At 43.8% G+C, this 22,539-nt stretch overlaps 1 protein-coding gene across 1 annotated transcript; it reads left to right on the top strand.

Annotated features, from left to right (window-relative positions):
- Positions 1-7,485: 7,485 nt before the first annotated feature.
- Positions 7,486-7,791, top strand: LOC124520969 (60S ribosomal protein L31-like). The gene has a single exon (XM_047092119.1). It carries the CDS (start codon positions 7,486-7,488, stop codon positions 7,789-7,791), a length of 306 nt encoding a protein of 101 aa, XP_046948075.1.
- The last annotated feature ends 14,748 nt before the right edge of the window (positions 7,792-22,539 follow it).

The following is a 22,539-nucleotide window of genomic DNA, read 5'->3' on the forward strand; positions in this document are numbered from 1 at the left end:
ATACCCTTTTCTCCAGAGTACTCGTTACTGTCCAACACGTGGTCTTTTTAGCTATTTCTTATTTATTCGTGTATTTGTTTATAGTCTGTCTCCCGCAGCTAGAATGTAAGCACCATGAAGGTGGAGATTTTTGTACACAATCTTCACATATTCTCAGCATCTAGATTCAGTCTTGCGCCCATAACGTCGAGGTGCACGAGGCTCCCTCTGGTCCTCCCCCAGGTCCTCCCCTCCAGGTGAGGAGTCAGTGTGGCCGAGTGGATGTACTTTCTTGATGCAGGTGGTCCAACTTGGTTAATACCTACCAAATACTCACTTTTCGTAATAAAAATGGTTTACTTTTTGGGTAGAGTTCTCACTAGACTCATTGAATGTTATAAGCTGAAAGGTATCTTTGGTGATCATAACATCCAAATTCCAATTGTATTCGTTAGGAATATTTTATTGTGTTTCGTTTCATTTCATTTCATTTCATTTCATTTCATTTCATTTCATTTCATTTCATTTCATTTCATAGGCTCCACATACAATGTGAAGTAATGTCAACAATGGTCCAGTTTATTTTCCCATCTTTCTCTGCCTTCTACACTGCCTGTTATAGATCAAGGCCAGGTTCTGTGTTGTCATAAGATGATTACCAGCAAATTACTTTTTCATTCATGTCCAGGTACATAAGAGCATCCGTGTACATCACTTCCATGGAAGGATGAAAAAGTTTCTTTCCTTGTAATCTCTAGCAAATGTCCCCTTGTCTTGCACTTCATTGGCCTAGAGTTGGGTATTTGCCCCTCTTTGATCAATCACTGCAGCCCACAGGGTGACATGATGTGGTGACTGGCTTAAGCCAAACTGGATTTGTCCTTTGTGATGGTTAACTTGATTGGGATGTGGGGCTCCCAGATATTTGCTTAAACATTATTCTGGATGAGATTAACATGTGAATCAGTAGACTGAATAAAGCGGATTGACCCCCTCCCCCCCAGTGTAGGTGGGCCTCATCCAATCTGTTGGAGGCCTGACTAGAACAAAAGGTGAGGTAAGGAAGAATTTCTTCTCTACCTGTTCCTGAGCTGGGACATCAGTTTCTTCCTTTACTCGTAATGGAATTCACACCATCAGCTCTCCTGGTTCTGCAGCTTGTAGACAAGAGACTGTGGGATTTCTCAGCCTCCATAATCACATGAGCCAGTTCTTTATACCTCTCCCTATCTCTCTCTCTCTCTCTCTTTCTCTCAGTTCTGTTTCTCTGGAGAACCCTGACTAATTCACTCCTGGAGCCAAGAGTAGGGTCAGATTTTCCCAAAGGCATTGACTGCTTCAGCAAGGAACATATGACTGACGAGAACTGGGATTCTTGGTTAAAAGGAAGGATGAACAAAAACTAGTAGAGAAAAAGAACAAGCATCCACTTCACTTGGGCTTATCCTGTCTTGAGTGGCAGAGCCAGGTCCAGCACTTACATCTCTACATTCCATACTGCCTTTGATTATTTATTGCTTATCACGGGCAACTCACTGAGCTAGGTGCTGTGAGAAAATAACTCCCCAGAAGAAAGCAGAGATTTAGCATGACGCGGAAAGCGCACGTGAATCGTTACAGAGGAACATAGTGTAGAACGTACGCCATCAAAAAGAAAGAAGTAGGGCGTTGTTCCCGATGGAAAAGCTTCCCCATATAGACACCTAGTGCCTCCTTCCTTAGTAGACCGGCACACCATGTATTCCACTGTGTGCTGAGAATCCTTAACCCACGAACTATGGGTTTCACAGACCCACGCATTGCACAATCTTTCCTTAAAGTTAACACGTAAGATGAACTAATACGGAGAAAATGTAAATCTCTTATGTCCGGGACTCTTACCACATTCTTTAGAAAAACTAAAGGCTTAACTGAGTAGTGTATTATTCAAACTTAAGTTTTAAAATGTGCCCTTGAGCCTCCAGGAAATATTCCTGAAATATTTTCCCCTACATGGGATAACGTCTAGTGAGAATTTTCTTCCTTCCTTAATCCTAAAATAGTTTACTTTTTTCACATCTCTCTGCTCAACACCAAAGAAGGGGCATGATTCTTTTTTTCTGAATTTAATGGACCGTGGTTTTAAAAATACCTAGCCTGGGGGCGCCTGGGTGGCTCAGTTGCTTAAGCGTCTGACTCTTGATTATGGATCAGGTCATGATCTCACAGATCATGGGATCGAGCCCTGAGTTGGGCTTTGTGCTAACAGCATAGCACCTGCTTGGGATTCTCTCTCTCCCCCTCTCTCTCTGCTTCTCTCCTGCTCACACACACACACTCTCCCTCTTTCAAAATAAATAAACATTAAAAAAAAAATACCAACCTGGGGCATAGGGCATAATAGGTCCTGTATAAATGCATGTTAAACCTGGTTCTATAGCTATAAGTGATGATCATGTCTGTCTTCTCTTTAAGCAACATCTGTTTTCAAAATCTCCCTAGCTAAAGGTTTCATTCCTCTGTGCTGTTTAAATGGAAGTTACTAATCTCTTCACTGGGCTCCTTCTCTTGGGCACCTAATATTAATGACTTCATCAAACATTGCAAACTCAAATTGCAACAGGGGCCAAGCAGGCAAACAAAGTAGTAAAGCAGTTATGATCAGCTTTCCAGGTAGGCTAATACCAATCTCGACATGGCATTGATTTTTTAGCATCCCCCCCAAACTGAGATAATTCAACACAGTAATGAGAAATTAATAACCTATTGAAAATGTTGGAGATATAGGAATGAGCATTTGAATACTAGGAGCAAAACAGTATTCCAAATTCTCCATTTCCCCCAGAAGATCTTCTTCCCTACCATCTGCCTTGCTTCTCGGCCTTCTCAATCCCACATAGGCTCCATATGGATATCGCAGGTTCCAAAATCAAACAAGGACAGAACTTGACTGTGGGGTGCACGTGCCCATCTTTCTTCAGGTAGATTCCATGCAGGAGGAATAAAGTGTGGTGAACACTCAGCATATTCACCATGCTGAAAGCCAGAGACCACAGAGAAAGGACTACAGCAGGCAGCCTATCCATCAGATGTTTTCTCTTCCCAAGAGTGCACTTTAGATGTGGAGGGAGCGCTTTGATTACAGGATGGAGGAAGTATTAAGAGATTCCAGAGTGGAAATTCTGACTATCTCCAATCCCTTTAGGATTATTTGCCTCAAGACAGTTGTAAAACTCTAGTTTTCCAAAGATCGTTAAACATTTGACTGACACAGAGTGGATGCCCTTGCCTCACCGTAGAGAATGAGGTGTTAACTTCCAAGAAAGGAGCTAAATCAACTGAAGGCCTGAGGCGCATTCACTCTCTGTGGCCAGATACTGTCTTTTATGGTAAGTCAGGTTATTAGGAGATACCTTTTGGCGAAGAGCATCTAAAAATAATGAATAAAAAAGTTTTAAGATCTTCATAAAAGGACCACATTACTGATGAGATGGAAAAGAAATATCAGGCCCAAAGCAAAAAGAAAGCAAAAATCCAGCGGTAAACAGAGCTCTCTGAACTACTTTTGTCCTGATGGTATTTGAGAATTTGGCCTGAGACAGAGCAGTGGTTTTCACAGACTCATGGTGTGAGAGGCACAGATGCTAGGTCCAGGGTCTTCTAAACATAAAGATTTAGTGGAAGCCTTCACATTAAGGGGGACTCTCAATAGTGAAACCACCTTCCTGCTTTCACCCCTGGGGAGGGTGAGGAGATTTAACTGGGCCAGAAGGAGCAAGGGAGAAAACCAAAATCCACAAAAAAAGTTATAACTACAGATAGTTACTCCTGTGGATTCAAAAGACTTGAGTGGTCTAAGAAACTTTAAACCCTAAATGAAGTATAAAGTGGTAGCGGACAGAAAGGTACAGAAAGGTATATAATTACATAAATTATATAAATATATATAACATATATATTTATTATATATTTAAATATATATTTATTTATTTTTAGAGAGAGAGCACATGCACAAGCAGGGGAGGGGCAGAAAGAGAGGGAGAAAGAGAATCCCAAGCAGGCTCCACACTGTCAGTACAGAGCCTGACATGGGGCTTGATCTCATGAACTGAGAGATCATGACCTGAGCCTAAATCAAGAGTTGGATGCTTAACTGACTGAGCCATCCAGGTGCCCCCACAAATAATTTTCTAAGGGCAGTGAGCAGCATATAATTAAAAACATTCAAGCATACAAGGAAACCAACGGAAGTAACAAAGAGCCACAAAAAGACCCATATAGATGTAGATTAATGAATTAGCAGTTATAAGTTACTATAATAAGTGTCAGTGCATTTAAAAAATAACTAACTTTAAGTTTATCAAAATTAAAAACTCAGGGGATAGATTAAGCACAATTAGAGAAACAGTGAAACAGAAAAACAATTTTTTCTAAATGCAACACAGAATCAAAAGATGAAAAATGGGAAAGAGGGTTTGAGAGACACGCAAGATAATGTTAAATAGGAGTTCTAGAAAAAGGGAGAGAAAGAACTAGGCAATATTTAAATTCATAATAACTGAACATTTTCAGAACTGCCAGACACGTATCCAGAGATTTGGTAAACCCGTTAAATCCCAAGCAGGGTAAGTAAAACATACTTACGCACATCATGCTGAAGTTGCAGGAAACTAAAGATAAAGAGAAAAATCTTAAAAGCACCCAGAAAAAAAGAGAGAAAAGATTGACTTTAAAGGAGTAGTAGCTCAGCTGACAGCAGATTTTCAACAGCAAACAATGGAAGTGAGAAAAACAGTGATATGCCTCTAGTGCACGGAGAGAACTAATGTGCCAGCCTAGAATTTTTCTATCTAGCAGGGGTAAAAAAAGTCTTTCAAGAATAAGGACAAAATAAATACTGCAGAGAAATAAAAATTGCTAGTTCATCACTAACAAAAGCTCTTAAAGGAAATACTAAAGAAAATACTTGAGGCAGGAAGAAAAAAAAAAGGTCCCATATGGAATGTTTGAGACACACAATGAGTGAAGAGCAAAGCAAACGGCAGACGCAAATGAACACTGACAATAAAATGTTGGAATAATTCTTGGTTGTGTGTTAAAAGTTGACTTCATGGGACGTGTGGGTGGCTCAGTCGGTTGAGCTCTTGATTTTGGCTCAAGTCGTGATCTCACGGTTTTTGAGTTCAAGTTCTTCGTCGGGCTCTGTGCTGACAGTGCAGTGCTTGCCTAAGATTCTCTCTCTCCCTCTCTCTGTCCCCCTCCCCCGCTCTCTCACAAGCACATGTTCTCGCTCTCTCTCAAAATAAATAAACGTTAAAAAAAAAAAGTTGACTTAAACTATATGAAAAAGTCAATTTATAAGTAGGTAAGGAGGAATGGAATTTAAGTATTCTAAAGTTTTTGGATTGCCTGAGAGGAGAGGAAAGATGTTAACTTAGACTTTGGTGGGTTACGGGTGCAGGTTGGAATTTCTAGGGTAACCACCGAAAGAATAGAAGCAGAGTGTATATAACTTCCAAATTAATGTGTGTTAGAGAGATGGAATAATTCAAGACTCTCAGTTAAACCAAAAGAAGGACACACAGTATAAACATCCAAGATTACACCATTTCTATCTAGTTTTGAGACATGTTGGAGACATGGAAAGAGAAGACTGTCTAACTCAAATGATTTTGCCACACAGAGAATTGAGACCCTTGACTCCAGCTGTATTAATTAGATTCTCTCACGGGAACTTAATAACATGAACAGAGATGACAATAGGGGTAAAACACATGATAGCAGCCGCTCCAGAAAATCTCCACGGCCCCTGAGGTCGCTGAAGGAAGCCCCTGGTCCCTGTTCCCTGGTCTCCCTGACCCCCAAGGTCAAGCTGGCCAGCTCTTCCTAGGTGTGAGCTCTCCCTCGTTCTTCTTCTTTTTTTTTTTTTTAAGTTTATTTGTATATTTTGAGAGAAACAGAGACAGCATGAGAGGGGGAGAGGCAGAGAGAGAGGGAGAAAGAATACCAAGCAGGCTCTGTGCTGTCAGCCCAGAGCCCCATGTAGGACTCGAACTCATGAAACCATGAGATCATGCCGAAACCAAAACTGAGAGTTGGACGATTAACCGACTGAGCCACCCAGGCAGCCCATCCCCTTGTGCTTCTAATACATTCTACCACCAATCCCTTCCCCCACATCCTCTTCTTTTTTTCTTGCTTAATTGGCCTTGATTCCGTTGAAACAAAAGAAACTTAACTGATGCCAAGAACCATTGTGGCTCATGCCAGAAGTATCTTCACTCTGTTACACAAAATTCCAAATGTTTGGCATGGATGGTGAGTTGTCTTCTTAGCAGCGACAATCTAAAATGCAGCTGGAATCTTTAACTTATATCAAATATGCAAGATGAGGATCCCCAAGATGTAACCCAGATGGGCTGGGCCTCCCATGGGGAGCCTTGGCTCTCACTTTACATTCACTCTGAGGCCCTACTCACCACTATGTCATATCCTCCAAAACATAGCTAATACTACAACACATTAATAAGAAAATTGGTGTTCTAGTGAAGAATTCTTTGGAGTCTAGGAAAGAGCGGTCACATCCCATACATATCACCAAGCAGACATTTAATCCATTACCCTATCAGACATTTTCCCTCTTCCTACCAAAGAGCCCGCCTCTGCCAGTTGCCTCTTTCTCTTTTTTCTTTTCTCCCACCCAACTTTTTTTTAATGTTTATTTATTTTTATCTTTGAGAAACAGACAGAGACAGAGACAGAGCGTGAGCGGGGGAAGGCCAGAGAGAGAGGGAGACACAGAATCTGAAGCAGGCCCCTGGCTCTGAGCTGCCAGCACAGAGCCCAATGCAGGCACAAGATCATGACCTGAGCCGAAGTCAGATGCTTGACTGAGCCACGCAGGCACCCCATCTCCCACCCAACATTAAAAGTACTCTTTGTTCTCTTAAGAAAGTCAGCGTTTAGTGGCACCTGGGTGGCTCAGTTGGTTAGGGTCTGACTCTTGATTTCGCCTCAGCGCCTGCTTGGGATTCTCTGTCTCCCTCTCTCTCTGCTCCCCCTCTCAAAAATAAATAAATAAATAAACATTTAAAAGAAAAAAAAGTCAGTCTTTAACCAGTTTGTATACACCATTCAGCAAAAGAAAAACCCTGGTAGTTAGCAGAACAGCATATCCCTTGGGAGTGGGGATCTCGGTTCTTTTTACCACCTTATCCAATGAGTTCTTTCTCAATGAACAGAGTCCCTCAAGTATGGGAACTCTATAGCACTCCTAGCACCTTGAATAATGGCCTGGCAAAATAGGTTTTTCATAAAGAGTTTGTCGAATTAATTTCATGTATCTTTGTGTACCTTTGTAGAGCCTAAAAAAGATCAACACATGAAATGTGTACTTGATAAGTGGTCCTTGCATAGATGAGTGCCTCACTTCTATTTAGTTCTTACTCAATATTCTGATGCTGGACTAAGCTCTACAATGTATTCAAAATTAGAGGTGATCAGCTTTTCCAACCAGGGCCAGGCAGAATGGCTCCCCCAGAGAAGGGTAGCAAGAAGAAGGGCCATTCTGCCATCATCAAGGTAGTGACCAGAGAATACACTATCAGCATTCACAAGCGCATCCATGGAGCGGGGTTCAAGAAGAGTGCCTCTCAAGCATTCAAAGAGATCTGGAAATTTGTCATGAAAGAGATGGGAACTCCAGATGTGTGCTTTGACACCAGGCTCAACAAAGCTGTCTGGGCCAAAGGAAAAAGGAATGTGCCATACTGTAACCATGTGTGGTTGTCCAGAAAACGTAATAAGGATGAAGATTCACCAAATAGGCTCTAGGTGTTGGTTATCTACGTACCTGTCACCACTTTCAAAAGTCCACAAAAAAAAAAAAAAAAAAAAAAAAAAAAAAAAAAAAAAAAAAAGGGGCGCCTGGGTGGCTCAGTCGGTTAAGCATCCGACTTCAGCTCGGGTCACGATCTTGCGGTCCATGAGTTCGAGCCCCACGTCGGGCTCTGGGCTGATGGCTCGGAGCCTGGAGCCTGCTTCCGGTTCTGTGTCTCCCTCTCTCTCTGCCCCTCCCTGTTCATGCTCTGTCTCTCTCTGTCTCAAAAATAAATAAACGTTAAAAAAAAAATTAAAAAAAAAAAAGTCCACAGACAGTTAATGTGGATGAGAACTAATGGCTGATTATCAAATAAAGGTATAAAACTGCAACAACAAAAAAATTAGAGGCAATCAAATTAATAATGCACATACTAACAGAATAGAGCATTAATGCAATGTATCTATGGATTAAATTATGTTGCTTTAGTGCTCCATGCTAAGGATGTGGGCCATTTAGAAGAAAGTTTGGAATTGAGAAGAGCAGTCTAAATTTCCATTTCAAAGATGGTGGAAAGGTAGATAAGCCATGGAAAGGGCTTCATTTCTATGGATAAATGTCTTTAAAAAATTTTTTTTAAATGTTTATTTATATCTGAGAGAGAAAGAGACAGAGCATGAGCAGGGGATGGGCAGAGAGAGAGCAAGACACAGAATCTGAAGCGGGCTCCAGGCTCTGAGCTGCCAGCACAGAGCCCAATGTGGGGCTCGAACTCACAAACTGTGAGTTCATGACCTGAGCCAAAGTTGGACACTTAACCGACTGAGCCACCCAGGCACCCCAATGGATAAATATCTTTAAAAAATGACTATTGGGGGGTGCCTGGGTGGCTCAGTCAGTTAAGTTACTGGCTTTTGGTTTTGGCTCAGGTCATGCTCTCACAGTTTGTGAATTCAGGCCCCACATCTGGGCTCTGCATTGACAGTGTGGAACCTGCTTGGAATTCTCTTTGCCTCTCTCTCCGCCCCTCCCCTGCTTGCATGCTGGAATCAAAATAAATAAATAAACTGAAAAAAATGATTACTGGGTTAAAAATAAAATTCAGGGGCACCTGGGTGGCTCAGTCATTTAAGCATCTGACTTCGGCTTGGGTCATGATCTCGCGGTTCGTGAGTTCAAGCCCGTGTCGGGCTCTGTGCTGATAGCCCAGAGCCTGGAACCTGCTTTGGATTCTGTGTCTCCCTGTCTCTCTGCCCCTCCCCTGCTCACACTATCTCTCTGTCTCTCAAAAATAAATAAATGTTAAAAAAAATTTTTTTTAAATAAAATTCAGACTGTGTCTAGACAGGGCCAAATATTTAATCTAAATAGAATTACCAGATAAAGTACAGGATACCCGATTAATTTGAATTTCAGATAAACCACAAATAATTTTTAGTATAAGTATGTCCTATGCTGATACATAGTATGTATACATAGGATATACTTACACTAAAAAGTGTTCACTGTTTATCTCAAATTCAAATTTAACTGGGCATCTTACATCTTTATTTGCTGAGTCTGGTGACTCCAAATCTATGGGAAAAAAATATCCAGTGTTTTGTCTAGATATTTGATTGGTGTCTCATCTGGATAAATTAATCCCCTTTCCATATAGATGTTTGTTGTGTAAAGTGTTAAAGGCCCACTTTGTCCTATTCTTACAACTCTTCACTCCTTTCCTCCCTTAACCATAGTGTTCAGTTGAAATAAAAGATTTTTCTTGCACCCCCCTCCCAGCTCTCAAGGACTCAAGAACAGAGGTTCTGGGTAATTCAGTTATTATTGACTTTCAGTGGAGGTGATATTGATAAAAGGGGTCAAAATGATTACTCTGAATATTGGAGACCTCAAAGTGTGAAAAAACTCAAAGTGAAAAAATCCACTCATCCTTGACATACTTTCCGATCTGAGTCACACAGGCCTGGCCATAGGGACCATGCCAGAAAAGCCGATCTTCAGGAATATGTCCAAAATTCTTCATAATGAATAATGACCAACATGGTCAAAGGAAACAAAGATTCTCTCCATAGAGCAAATCCACAAATGCTGGGAATCAAGGTACAGGATGTTGGTGAAAGTGGAGGGGAGGAAACTGATCAACATACAGAGGAATTTGTACACTATTTATTAGTGGGCTCGATGCCATTTTGTTGTTGTTGTTGTTGTTGTTGTTGAGAGCCATATGTATACGCCTGGGCATTTTATCAACCCATTTTAATTGGAGGTAAGGCCTATCTAGATTAGAGGGAAGTTTGATTTTAAAGGCCCCTTAAGGAAGAATCAGTTTCCTGCAAGTATATATTCTACTTGGAATTAGATTGACCAAGTGGAACTATTAAAAGTCCTATTTTTTTTTTTTCAACGTTTATTTATTTTTGGGACAGAGAGAGACAGAGCATGAACGGGGGAGGGGCAGAGAGAGAGGGAGACACAGAATCGGAAGCAGGCTCCAGGCTCCGAGCCATCAGCCCAGAGCCTGACGCGGGGCTCGAACTCACGGACGGCGAGATCGTGACCTGGCTGAAGTCGGACGCTTAACCGACTGCGCCACCCAGGCGCCCCTAAAAGTCCTATTTTAATGAATAGGTAAGAATAAGGTAGCTGGTTAAAATGACAAAGAACCACCCTGAGTGCTGATTGACTTTTTATGGCACCACTACATGGAGAACAGCTCCAACGGGTAGAGAGAAGCAATGACAAAGAGCATGTGTGCTGTTGAAGTCACGTTTCTAGTTCGTTCTAGTAGTCCCTGAGGCCCAGCTGTTTCCCTGTACTTCCCACTGCCGTGTGATCTGCGGTGTGTGTTTGCCTAATAATTTCTCTTTTTGGCCTGTGTTAGCTATGTTCCTGCCATTTGTGATAAAAGCATCCTGAATTGTCCCACATGGTATGTCACTGCTGTGCTGTTGCTAAGAGGCTTTTACCCTTAAGAAGCTTACAGTTTTGTCTGTCAACCATAATACAGGGTGGAAAGTTATAAATGTTGCAAGAGGATTCCAGAGCTATAAGAAAGCAAAGGTGGGAAAAATCTCTTCTAGCAAAGAGGGTCTAGGGACAATTTCTTGTTGGTGATGGCTTTTGAGCTTGCCTCTAAGGTAAGATAAGATTTGATCATGTGGCAATGACAGACAGAAGTCCCTCAAGACAGAGAAAATAATATAAGCAAAGATTTAGTGTCAGACAAAATGGAGTATGTGTGGAAAACAGCCATGCCTGGCGGGTCACATAATTTAGCAGCAACGGGGAAACCTGAAGATTTTTACACAAGAGATGAATGTGGTCTTTGGAATAATAAATCCAACACGGGGTTGGAAAGGAGGAAAGGATGGGTTGTGCAGTTAGGAGCTTAGTACAGTGTTTCAAGCTGAAAATAAGTGTTCTAATGAGGAGAAGGCTGACAGGGAGTGGAAAGACAGGAGGAAGCTCCTTATGTCAGATAATCCCAATGTTGTCTGTAAAGAAGGATCTCAGGAGAGAAAGCAGGGGACAGAGATGAGCTGGGCCTCGGGGAGTGGAGTAAGAGCCTCGGAGGGCTCTGTGTGGGGGATGAGAAGAAGTCAGAGGTGACTAAAACACTGCCAAGGGCCACTGAAGTCTTCCTTGAGGTTAAATAATAGGAACTAGGGTGCCTGGGTGGCTCAGTTGGCTAAGTGTCCAACTTTTGGTTTCAGCTCAGGTCGTGATCTCACTATTGGTGAGGTTTGAGCCCTGGATGGGCCTCTGTGCTGCCGGTGTGGAGTCTGCTTGGGATTCTCTCTCTCCCTCTCTGCCCTCCCCCACTCTCTCTCTCTCTCAAAATAAATAAACTTTAATTAACTAATAGGAACTAGAAGTAAAACCAGCAACCAGCCTCCTCAGTTGGTGGTCTGGCAGCAGAGGAGAGAAAATGGAAGGCACAGCTTATGCAGCATAGGGACCCCTTGAAGTTTGTGAAAGAGAAACACAGAAGGAATGCTGCAGCGAGAAGCTTACAGAAATGCGTGAGGCCAGGAACGGGCCTCCCCCATCCCCCACCAAGGGATTGCGTAGTTTGAAGGTAGGACATCTTTGGTCTGGGTGAGGACACAAGCAAAGCCTGGAGGACACTCAGAAAACAGTGAGAAGAGAAGTGATAGGATCATTGGTTCAGTAGGAACAAGGGAAGTGAGATCCTGTGGAGCTGAAAGGAGAATGTCTGGACTCTAGAGTGTGGGCCTGGAGTGGTTCTGTATGATGACCTCTTTGTGTCCTGATGACATAAAATCGGTGGAGATAAAGGTCTCTAGGCCAGAGACGGCTGAGGAACTGTTACAAAAGGATATCTAGGGGGTGCCTGGGTGACTCAGTCAGTTAAGCGTCCTACTCTTGGTTTCAGCTCACGTTGTGATCTCATGGTTGGTGAGTTTGAGCCCCATGTTGGGCTCTGCGCTGAGAGTGTGGAGCCTGCTTGGGATTCTCTCTCCCCCCTCTCTGCCCCTTCCCCACTCGCACTGTCTCTGTCTCTCTCGAAATAAATAAATAAGCTTAAAACAAAAAAAGGATATCTATAGATGTTTCTAGAAGGGGGGGGAGGGAGAGAGTAGGACACGTGAAGGCCATCCTAGCCAGTGGTAGACAGGAAGGATTGGGAAAGGTGGACAGGCAGAATGGTGTGGACTTGCACAGGGCTCGCTGAGAGTCGATGAGGGAAGACAGAGTCAGGAAAGAGAGAGAGGGAGGGACAAGGAGAGGCACTTCACGGCCTGTCAGCTTGGAATGGGGAAGGCCGGAGACAGGAGGTATGTGTTGGAATGCAGCACAGGGCGGGGAGGACGGTGTCAGCCTGGAGATAAAGTCAGCTTTTTATTAAGGTGAGGTTATGAAAGGAGCATCTGAAACAAAGATGAAAGATCTGGGATGGTTTATTTCCAAGAGCTGGCTGGTCTCCCCGGGCGCCCTGAGGAGAGCTCAGGCCGAGCTGTGGAGGAACAAGAATGCAGAACGAAGGTGAGCTTGGTTGACAACAGTCCACAGTGAGTTTAACAAAGTGAGAGGTGGCTCAAGACTCACACTGATGACAAGGAAGCAGACACAGGAAGATGTATTCTCCCGAAATTCTTTTCAAGATTGTTTTCACTAGTGGGTACATATTCTCCCTCCCACCCTTGAGACCTTTATTTGCTTAGCAAATCCAAGCGTGTGCGTACCTGTGCCCGTGTGTGTGTGTCCACGGGCATACGTGTGCATGTATGTGCGTGTGTGCACAAGACAACAACGGCTTACTGCACCTTTTCTATGTTTGGAGAAGGGGGCCGGTGTCTCCTTTGTGATCCCTGCAGTAGACAGTTGAGTGTAAAAGATTCCAGAGCAAAGAGATGCTTCCCTGACTCTCTTATTCAGCCTGCTGGAAAAGAAATAAAAAACCAAAGTAATGTCAGTTCTGACTGAGAGCTGAAAGTGGAAGCAAAGGTTATCTAAGGACCACCTTAGGAGATAAGCTCAAGTTCCCTTCATGGCATATTCTTTCCAAAGTCTCATGATCTGAAGATTTCTTGCTCCTTTTGTCTTCTCCCTACAGCGGGGGAGAAGGGAGAAGGTGACGGTCCCTCCTCTGGCCCCTTGCTGGGAAGGACACCAATACGAAAATAGAGGGGGACAGACCTTTTTTTATTTTTTTATTTTTTTAAATTTTTTTTTCCAACGTTTTTATTTATTTTTGGGACAGAGAGAGACAGAGCATGAATTGGGGAGGGGCAGAGAGAGAGGGAGACACAGAATCGGAAACAGGCTCCAGGCTCCGAGCCATCAGCCCAGAGCCTGACGCGGGGCTCGAACTCACGGACCGCGAGATCGTGACCTGGCTGAAGTCGGACGCTTAACCGACTGCGCCACCCAGGCGCCCCCAGACCTTTTTTTTTTTTTAATGTTTATTCATTTTTGAGAAACAGAGAGAGACAACATAAGTGGGGAGGGACAGAGAGAGAGGGAGGCACAGAATCTGAAGCAGGCTCCAGGTTCTGAGACCTGAAGAGAGCAGAGACCAATGTGGGTCTCGAACTCACAAACTGCAAGATCATGACCTGAGCACAAGTTGGACACTTAACTGACTGAGTCCCCCCAGGCACCCAGGGACAGACCTTTTTGAACACCCAGCAGTGCCTTGTGATTTGAAGCCTCGGGAAAACAGCTAAAACAGTAGGGAAGCAAATTAATGCAGTGACAGGAGCAAAGGCATGAGAATGTAAGTGAGCCCCATAAAGGCTGTGTTTGCAAAGTATGTAGGGCTGTACTCACAGATATGTGTGTATGTGTGTGCATGCTCATGTGCATATGTGTGTGAACAATCCTCTGCAATAAAACACGTGGTCAGGAAAAATGTCTGCTTTCTTTCATAAACAGAACCAATGTGCCCGGCGTAAAAGGGAAGAGCATTTTAATAAGACCTCTTCTGAGAGTACAAAAACCTCTCTCCAAAGATAGAGAAAGGGTTTTCCTTTTTCGTGAAATATAACTGGTCTCCGGATCCAGCTCTCCCTTCACTTTGCCCTGGTCCCAACAGCTTTTCTTTCTGTTGTTATTTTTAACAGAGAACACAAGTTTCCAGTTGACAGAGTCCACGGTCAGCTCCTTCACTGAACAGTGCACAAGTGACACAGGCCTCTGGCTGCCCCTGTAAATAAACAGGGCAGGGGACACCGGGGTATCCCAGCACGTCCCTCCAAATGCCCCTGCCGGCGGCGCGGCCCTTCCTGGAGCCCCACTAGGGAGGCAAGACGCGGTGGGGCCCCTGCGCCTGAGGCGGCCCGGGTGCGGTCAGCAGAGACCTCTGTCCACACCAGCACTCCTTCGGAATCTGTCCTGTGTTAGTCAGGAATGTTCTTCAGATAAGGAACTGAGCAGAATGCAGGCCCTCAATCAAAGTTATCCAAGGACAGCAGGGATCTTTATCATGTGGCAGGCAAGGGCAGGCATGCTTCTGAGACTGCTCAGCGAGAAACCCGAAAACGACGATGACACAGAACTCACAGACTGAACTGCGGAAGAATGTGGCCAGGGTACTTTCTCCAGGATACCTTTGACCTGGAACTGCAAACAACCACTTATTTCCTTGCCTCGCTCCTCCTATAAGAATGACCCCAAGGGACTGCAGATTACTCAAAGTTATATTTAGCAAGTCATGGAGGCGACTAGTTAGCTCCAGTCAACTAGCCTTCCTTCAGAGGCCTGGATTCCTTCATCTTCTCCCTCTGCCTCCCCTCCTAGTCCTTCCTGCTGGCTGATCCTTAACCCCTTCGTGGCTTGAGGAATCCCCTGCTGGCCCCAAACATCCAGAACAAGTGCCCAGGTCCCCATACTTCTCTCTTGGCAGCCTGAAATTCCGCTCGACAGAGTTCTCTCTTGGAGCCCGAGTATTTTTTGCCATCCAGTGTTTCCTAATAAAATGATGCAAGGACCCTTGGGAAGAGACATGACTCAAGCTTTTATCAGCTCACAGACGGAAGAATGGGCACAAGTCATGGCTTTGGAGGAGAGAAGACTGGCTGGAGACTGAAGAAGATGACTTCTGGCAAAAACGAGAAGACTGATGACTCCCCAGGATCCACTTTAGTGGAGCAGAAGGAATGAAAAAGAGCATAAGCCCACAAGGACAAAGTGAGTGGAAGAGGGCACAGAGGACAGAGTACATGACTTGGTCTCAGCTGTGAATAAAGGTCACAATGGGGGAAACCCTGAACGTCGATGTAATCGAAATCTGTGAGAGGGAGGAGGGGGCGCGGGCAGGAGGCAGTGGGGGCGAAGCCCCGGGTCTATCTGCCATCTTAGAAAGGCATAGTCCACGGAAACACGGAGAGATGATCTCTGAGCAGGCCTGCATTTTAGAAACGCAGAATAAATGGGGGGTGGGGGGGGGACCTGAAAAGAGGGGGATTAGAAGCCAAAGGAATGCAGCAAGGACTCTTGCTTTCCTTTCAAATTCTAGAGGTGCTGGGGCGTGGGGCTGGCTCAACCGGTGGAGCTGTGACTTGCGATCTCAGGGTCAGGAGTTTGAGCCCCAGGTTGAGTGTAGAGATTACTTAAATAAGTAAGCATTTTTAAAAGTCTCAAATTCTAGCGGTGTTTAGTTTTTAGACCATGTGATGTGTTTCTTTTTCCATGAGAAAAATTAAAATGTAGAAACGTGACAGAAATGAGATGGAGTAAGAGGGAATGCCTGGGATTTCAAGTTCCTCCCCAGGGCTGGCTGGGCTGGCGTGTTCCTGACCCTGAGCCACGCAGAGACTGACTCCACCACACCCTTGAGAGGAGGGCAGAAGGCCCTGCCAGTGCTTTTCCGAAGTGTGACGTAGAATTCTCCGGAGTCCTTGTTTGGCTTGAAAGGGGGCAAAACTGGGGTGAACCCGGAGGACTGGAAAGCTGCAGGTCTGCGGGGAGGGAGAGAGGGAAAGAGAAACTTGCAAAAGGCCAGTTCCAGCCGAAGAATTTGCATCTTCTTTGCTTCCCAGGGATTTCTGTTTTCCAAGTTCGCTGAGGCCACAAACCAGGCCCACCTTGGCCTTCCCGTGACGGCTCCCGCGCCGCGACTGCACTTAGGGACTCAGCAGCACCTGCAGGGGGCACCATGGGGCGGATGTGCCGGGGAGGGCGGGGCCTGGGCCGGCAGGGCCCAGGGGCTCCGAGCCTCTTCCAGGACCCCACAGGCCCCTGTGCTCCGGTGTCTGGGGAGCTTGGCCTGGGTGGGCGAGCAGGTCGTTGACTCTGCAAACCCAGCTCCCCGCTATAGCCCTCCCAATGCTTCTCCTTAAAGCTAAGAAGTGCAGTAAATAAACCCCGGGACCTGGCTGCCAGGATCCCCAGGCTGTAACTCACAAGCTACCACCCCTCAGCATCATCCCCCTGGCAGGAATGATGCCTAGGGGGAAAACAAATTGCAACACTGTGCATGGGTAGGACTTGAAAAATGCATCAAATGAGATAGTATAAGGAACTCAGCAAAGCCCCCCAATATCCAGCACTAAAGAAAATCTTAGTTATGACTATGATAATTATTAGCACCTACTTTGGCCGCGAAATGTGCTAGAAACGGTGATACTTTTACGCTGTATTCTCTTACCGCAATACACGCTTTTCATCTTCTAACTAATTTTTAAAAGCTTAATAAATCCATTGTTTGATTATAAACAAATCCCTGGATTCCAGACCTTTCAGCTTTGTAATGCATGAGAAATGAAAGGGCCTATGTTGCCCAAACAAGCTGAAAGGAGAGTTGATAACCTTCTGGAACCAGCTCTCTTTGTCCTACAGCTGACTAGACCTTCCGACTACCAGTCCTTGAAGACGATGTAATATTCTACTGAGCGAACCTGTCACGTTTTTTTATAATCATTCCCCAAGTGCTGAACATTTAGATTGTTTCTTACTTTTCAAAGTATTTATGATGCTGGATGAACATTTTTGTTCAAAAGGCTTTTTTTCCCCCATATTTAAGATTATTTCCTGTGTTAGAGTCACTACAGGGAAATATTTAAGGGGAATGAAGAGTGTAAAGGGCTCTTGAATTTTATTCCCTAGGTGTTGTACTAATTTATAGTCTTACTGAGACTATTCCCATTTTATTGAACTCTTGCTAACATCAAATACTATCATTTTAATATTTAATATTTAGTATGTTAAAAAATACTTTATTTATTTATTTATTTATTTATTTATTTATTTATTTATAAATGCTTATTTATTTTAGAGAGAGAGAGGGACACAGCATGAGTGGGGGAGGGGCAGAGAGGGAGACACAGAATCTGAAGTAGGCTCCAGGCTCTGAGCTGTCAGCACAGACCCTGATGCGGGGCTCAAACTAAGAATTGTGAGATCATGACGTGAGCTGAAGTCTCACACTTAACCGACTGAGCAACCCAGGTGCCCCCATTTCAAAAATAATTTAATTATTTTTAAAAGAAAATGGCATTTTCTTTTAATAATATTTCTTAGATTACTAGTGAGATTGAACATTTTCTTTTATGCCTGCTAATTCATTTTGAATCTTCTGTTCATATTCTTAAAGCAATTGTGCCTCATTGGGACCAAATATGATAAATATAAATATTGATTATCCAGATCCTAAAACATCATACTGTTAATTACTTGACTTTTATTTTTTTATTTTTATTGTTTGCATTATTTTCCTACTTTGCCTCAACAAGCCCTTATGGCTTATTGGTCACAATTTTTAAAATTATGAAACAGTTCATGTATACAAAGGTATATGTTATACATGTGAAGGTATAAACATTAATTTTCAAATGAGATAATTAGGGGTGCCTGGGTGGCTCTTCGGTTAAGCATTGGAGTCTTCCTTTTGGCTCAGGTCATGATCTCACAGTTCAAGAGTTTGGGCCCCACCTGGGGTTCTCTGCTGTCAGCGCAGAGCCTGCTTCAGATCCTCTGTCTCTCTCACTCTCTGCCCCTCCCCCACTCTCGAAAAATAAACATTAAAAAAAATAAAATAAGATAATTAAAGTATTAAATAAAATACTTGTAAAAACATTAGACTTTCACTTATTGCTATGATGGAACCAGAGTTCAGAGTTCCCATCCTACCTTAACCAATTAAAAACATGGGGGAAAATATATAGAAAAAAGCAAACCGGTTTTCGGGCACTAGACAGCAGACAGTGTCTTGACAGTGACCCCTGAGAGAATGCAAATGAATGAGATGAGCCCTAAAATCACCCTCTTTACTACCTGGAGAGAATTTCCAGGCCAAACCATAGGGAGAAGGAATCTAAGCACAACCTGAGCTGAGGAGACAGAACTGAGAATTTGGGGAGGCCAAGGCAGCTAGAATTTGTAGGGTGGAGGACTGTAGAGGACAGAGTTGCCTAGAGAGGGCGCTCTAGAACCTGCCATTGGTACTTTGGATTTCTGCTGCATGCCATTCACTACAGGACACTAAATGAAGCTGGAGGAAGTTGTTGGGGGGAGTTCTTTTTGTTATTCTTTTTTCTTTTTTTCAAGATCTGCTTTATTAGTTTTTAAATGTTTATTTATTTTTGAGGAGGGGGAGGGGCAGAGAGAGAGGGAGACAAAGGATCTGAAGCAGGCTCTGTGCTAACAGCCCAGGTGGGGCTCAAAATCATGATGACCGGAAATGATGAGCGGAAATCAGACGCTTAACTCACTGAGCCACCCAGGTGCCCTTCTTTTATTCTTGCAACCTCTTCCAAGTTTGAAATTGTTTCAAATTTCAAAATAGGAAGGTGTTTTAAGTGAAAGGATGTTAAATGGTGTATCATGCTAACATTTACCAAGAGAAAGGGGGAGTGTCTGTATTAATATCACACAAAGTAGATTTCAGAGCAAAGACTTGCCAGAGGTAAAGAGTATCTTTTTATAATAGCAGTGGAGTCAATTCAACAAGAGCACATAACAATCCCAAGCATTTATACCCCATGGATATTTATTTCCAGTATCTTTATATTATAAATATGGTGACAAAATTCACATGTGCAATAAGGCAATTTATTATAGGTAAATTTTGTGTCTCTCTTGAATCTCCATTCTCTGTGATATCAAGAGTCAGAATACTCAGCTGTAGATATTTTCAGTCATTTCAGGTTTAAACTTGGCCATTTTGTATTTTCCTTCACTCTCTACCTCTACAGAGATGATTCAAGTTCCAGGGCTTGATGTGGTGGCGGCAGCTGGTCCTTCATCATGGGCTCACCCAGGTCACTCCTGAGGTGCCGTTTCCCATCTGGTCTTGTTATCACATCTGTCTTCCGGGCATGCATCCTTGACATCCATATCTTAAGATGGTCTCTGGTTGTTTGTCCATGCACTCTATACTCTCATTGTAACGAACATGGGCTATTAGAACTGGAGAAAAATTGGAAGGTTACCTCGGCTGTTTCTGTCTAAGCCTACTCTGTTGGTTCACGGGGTTCCAGTAGAAAGTGGGGCATAGGGGCGCCTGGGTGGCGCAGTCGGTTAAGCGTCCGACTTCAGCCAGGTCACGATCTCACGGTCCGTGAGTTCGAGCCCCGCGTCAGGCTCTGGGCTGATGGCTCAGAGCCTGGAGTCTGTTTCCGATTCTGTGTCTCCCTCTCTCTCTGCCCCTCCCCCGTTCATGCTCTGTCTCTCTCTGTCCCAAAAATAAATAAACGTTGAAAAAAAAAATTTAAAAAAAAAAAAAAAGAAAGTGGGGCATAAAATCTGTCCACTCTTGGACTCCAATAATGTATATGGAATTCTATTGTTGAGTGAGCATCAAAGAGGGAACAGAGTGCCAAGACCAAATTAAGAGGTGAGCAGCATCTTATTCTCTTATGGTCTCTTTAACTCTCTTCCTCTAGCCTGGGAATTCTTGTCTGGCCCTCCCAGGGAGCGATATAGTCCAGCTCTTTGTCTGCTCTCTTTCTAGTCAATTGTTTATGGCACAAATTGTAGATTCTTTCATAGTTTTGACACTTAAAAACTAAGTTTTTGAAACGAAAAACTCCTTTATGTCTCAAAATGTCCATTAAAAATTAGGTTTCCATTCTTTCCAAATACTTCAGGGGTAGATCATTGTTTAGTTTTCTTAGTGGCTTAAACCAATACGTGTTTATTTTCTTAATCAGAAGTTGAATGCAGGTCTCACTTGGCTAAAGTCAAGGTGTTGGTAGGGGTGTGTTTCTTCTGGAGGCTCTAGGGGACCATCTTGCCTTTGGCATCTTCTCGAGCAGCCCACATCCATTGGCATGTGGCCCCTTTCTCCCCCCAAAGTTACCAGCACAGAGCTGAGTCCTGCTCATGCCGCCATCTCTCTGGTTCTCTCTTCTGCCTCCCTCTTCCATTTATCAGGATCTTGGTGATTACATCGGGTGCAGCACGATAGTGTCATCTCAAGATCAACTCATTGGCAAACGTAATTCCATTTGAAACTTTATTTCCCCTTTGTCATAGTATGTTTATAGGTTCCACGAACTAGGGCATGGACATCTTAAGGGGGGGGGGGGCATTATTATGCTCACCACAGGCAGGCCTAGCTTCAGCCAATTAACCCGATCCATTCCTCTGGCTACAGTCTTTGGTGTATAGTTACAGGCACACAGCCTTATCCTGGTATATAGTCATTGGTATAGCCATAGATGTATAGCCTGATCCAGTCCAATTAGACTGAATGTCAACTCTAGCTAAGAATGCTGGGACAGGAGGACTCTCCCTCCTCTTCTAGACCTGGCCTACCCAGTACAGTAGCCAGTAGCTACTTGGGCACTTGAAAGGCAAGCAGTGTGACTGAGATGTTCTGTTAAGTGTAGAATACACACGGAGCATTGAAGGCTTAGTACAGAAGAAAACATATGTAAGATATGCTATCAATAATTTTTTTAAGTTTATTTATTTATTTTGAAAGACAGAGAGACTGTGCACACACTCCCCTGCGCGAGCAGGGGAGGGGCAGAGAAAGAGGGAGTGAGAGAGAATCCAAGCAGGCTCTGCACTGACAGTGTGGAGCTTGAACCCACAAACTAGGAGATCATGACCTGAGCCAAAACCAAGAGCCAACTGCTTCACCGGCTGAGCCACCCAGATGCCCCTGTTATCAATCATTTTTAAATGATTTCATGTTGAGATAATATTTTGTAGATATTAGAATATCCAGAATATATTATTGGAATTAATTTCACTCTTTCCTTCTTGTTTTTTTAAACATGACTACCAGAAACTTAAATCACACACTATGGCTTGCGTTATATTTCTACTGGGCAAGGCCGTACTAGATGGTGTTGAGAATAGAAGTGAAGGCTGGGACTACCATAGCAATTTTTGTCTGTATGTGGGAAGTCAGTTTTGGATGAAGCTGCAAGTGAAGCAGGCAGAGCCGAGAGAGAAAGAAATTGGCTACTTGATGACATCACTGGGCCACTGGTTCAACCAACCGCGAGCCATCCAACCATAATCTTTCCTCTCTAACGTCCCCACAGACTTTCTATCCCCTCCTCCTCAGCCCTACAAGTTAACACTCGCCCTTCCACTCAGAGACTGCCTGTGTTAATGTTTATTCTTCCTAACTGAAGCCAACATTCTATTCCGGAATGTGTAACTCAAATTGAGTTGAAGTCAAAAAGTACAACAATCTTACATCATCCTGTGAGCAGCGTCCAGGATGTGTTTGCTTGCAAGACAGAGCAGCAGGGAGGGGTGACTTCCCACTTCCTTCTTCTGGCACCTTCTTGATTTTACAGTCCCTCCGCTCATCTTCAAGACTTTGGAGGATTTGATCCCTCTCCTCAAACGGCCATTGCCAACTCATTCTCACAGCATATAGCTGCCAGCTCCTTGAAGATGAAGCCCTGTGGCTTCCCTTGTCGTTTTGCACTTCCTGGCCTTTTTGACCCCTTCAGCTTTGGTCTGTTCTGCAACTTCCACTGTGTAGGATTCTTTTCAATGCTATAGGACTGAGCAAGTTCATGGTCAGCACCAGCAGCTCAAGTTTTTCTGTAAGCCTCCTGTTATTGCTGTCTCCTTCCGTTCCAATGGCCTTAAAGCTGTGTCTGTCTGCCCTTAAGCAAACTCTAGGATGCCTTAGAAAACTGTAGACAAGTTTTCAAAATTAGAATAAAGCTTTGCCAATAACAACACAGAAATCTCATAGGCGTAAGGTGAGAATGTCACAATAACAGAAACAGCACGAGGCTGAAAGCAAAAGCCCACCGGAGCAGCCATGTGCTCTTGCTTCAAAAGTCGTCCAAGCCTGGCAAGCTTTGTTTCCCCAAACATAACGC

The sequence above is a fragment of the Lynx rufus genome, unplaced genomic scaffold (assembly GCF_022079265.1).
Source record: "Lynx rufus isolate CCGP_SWC_20201006 ecotype Redwood Valley unplaced genomic scaffold, mLynRuf1.p SCAF_3, whole genome shotgun sequence".
Taxonomy (NCBI): domain Eukaryota; kingdom Metazoa; phylum Chordata; class Mammalia; order Carnivora; family Felidae; genus Lynx; species Lynx rufus.

Excerpts from the sequence above, each read along its gene's own strand:
- LOC124520969 (XM_047092119.1), top strand. The coding sequence starts at position 7,486 with ATGGCTCCCCCAGAGAAGGGTAGCAAGAAGAAGGGCCATTCTGCCATC.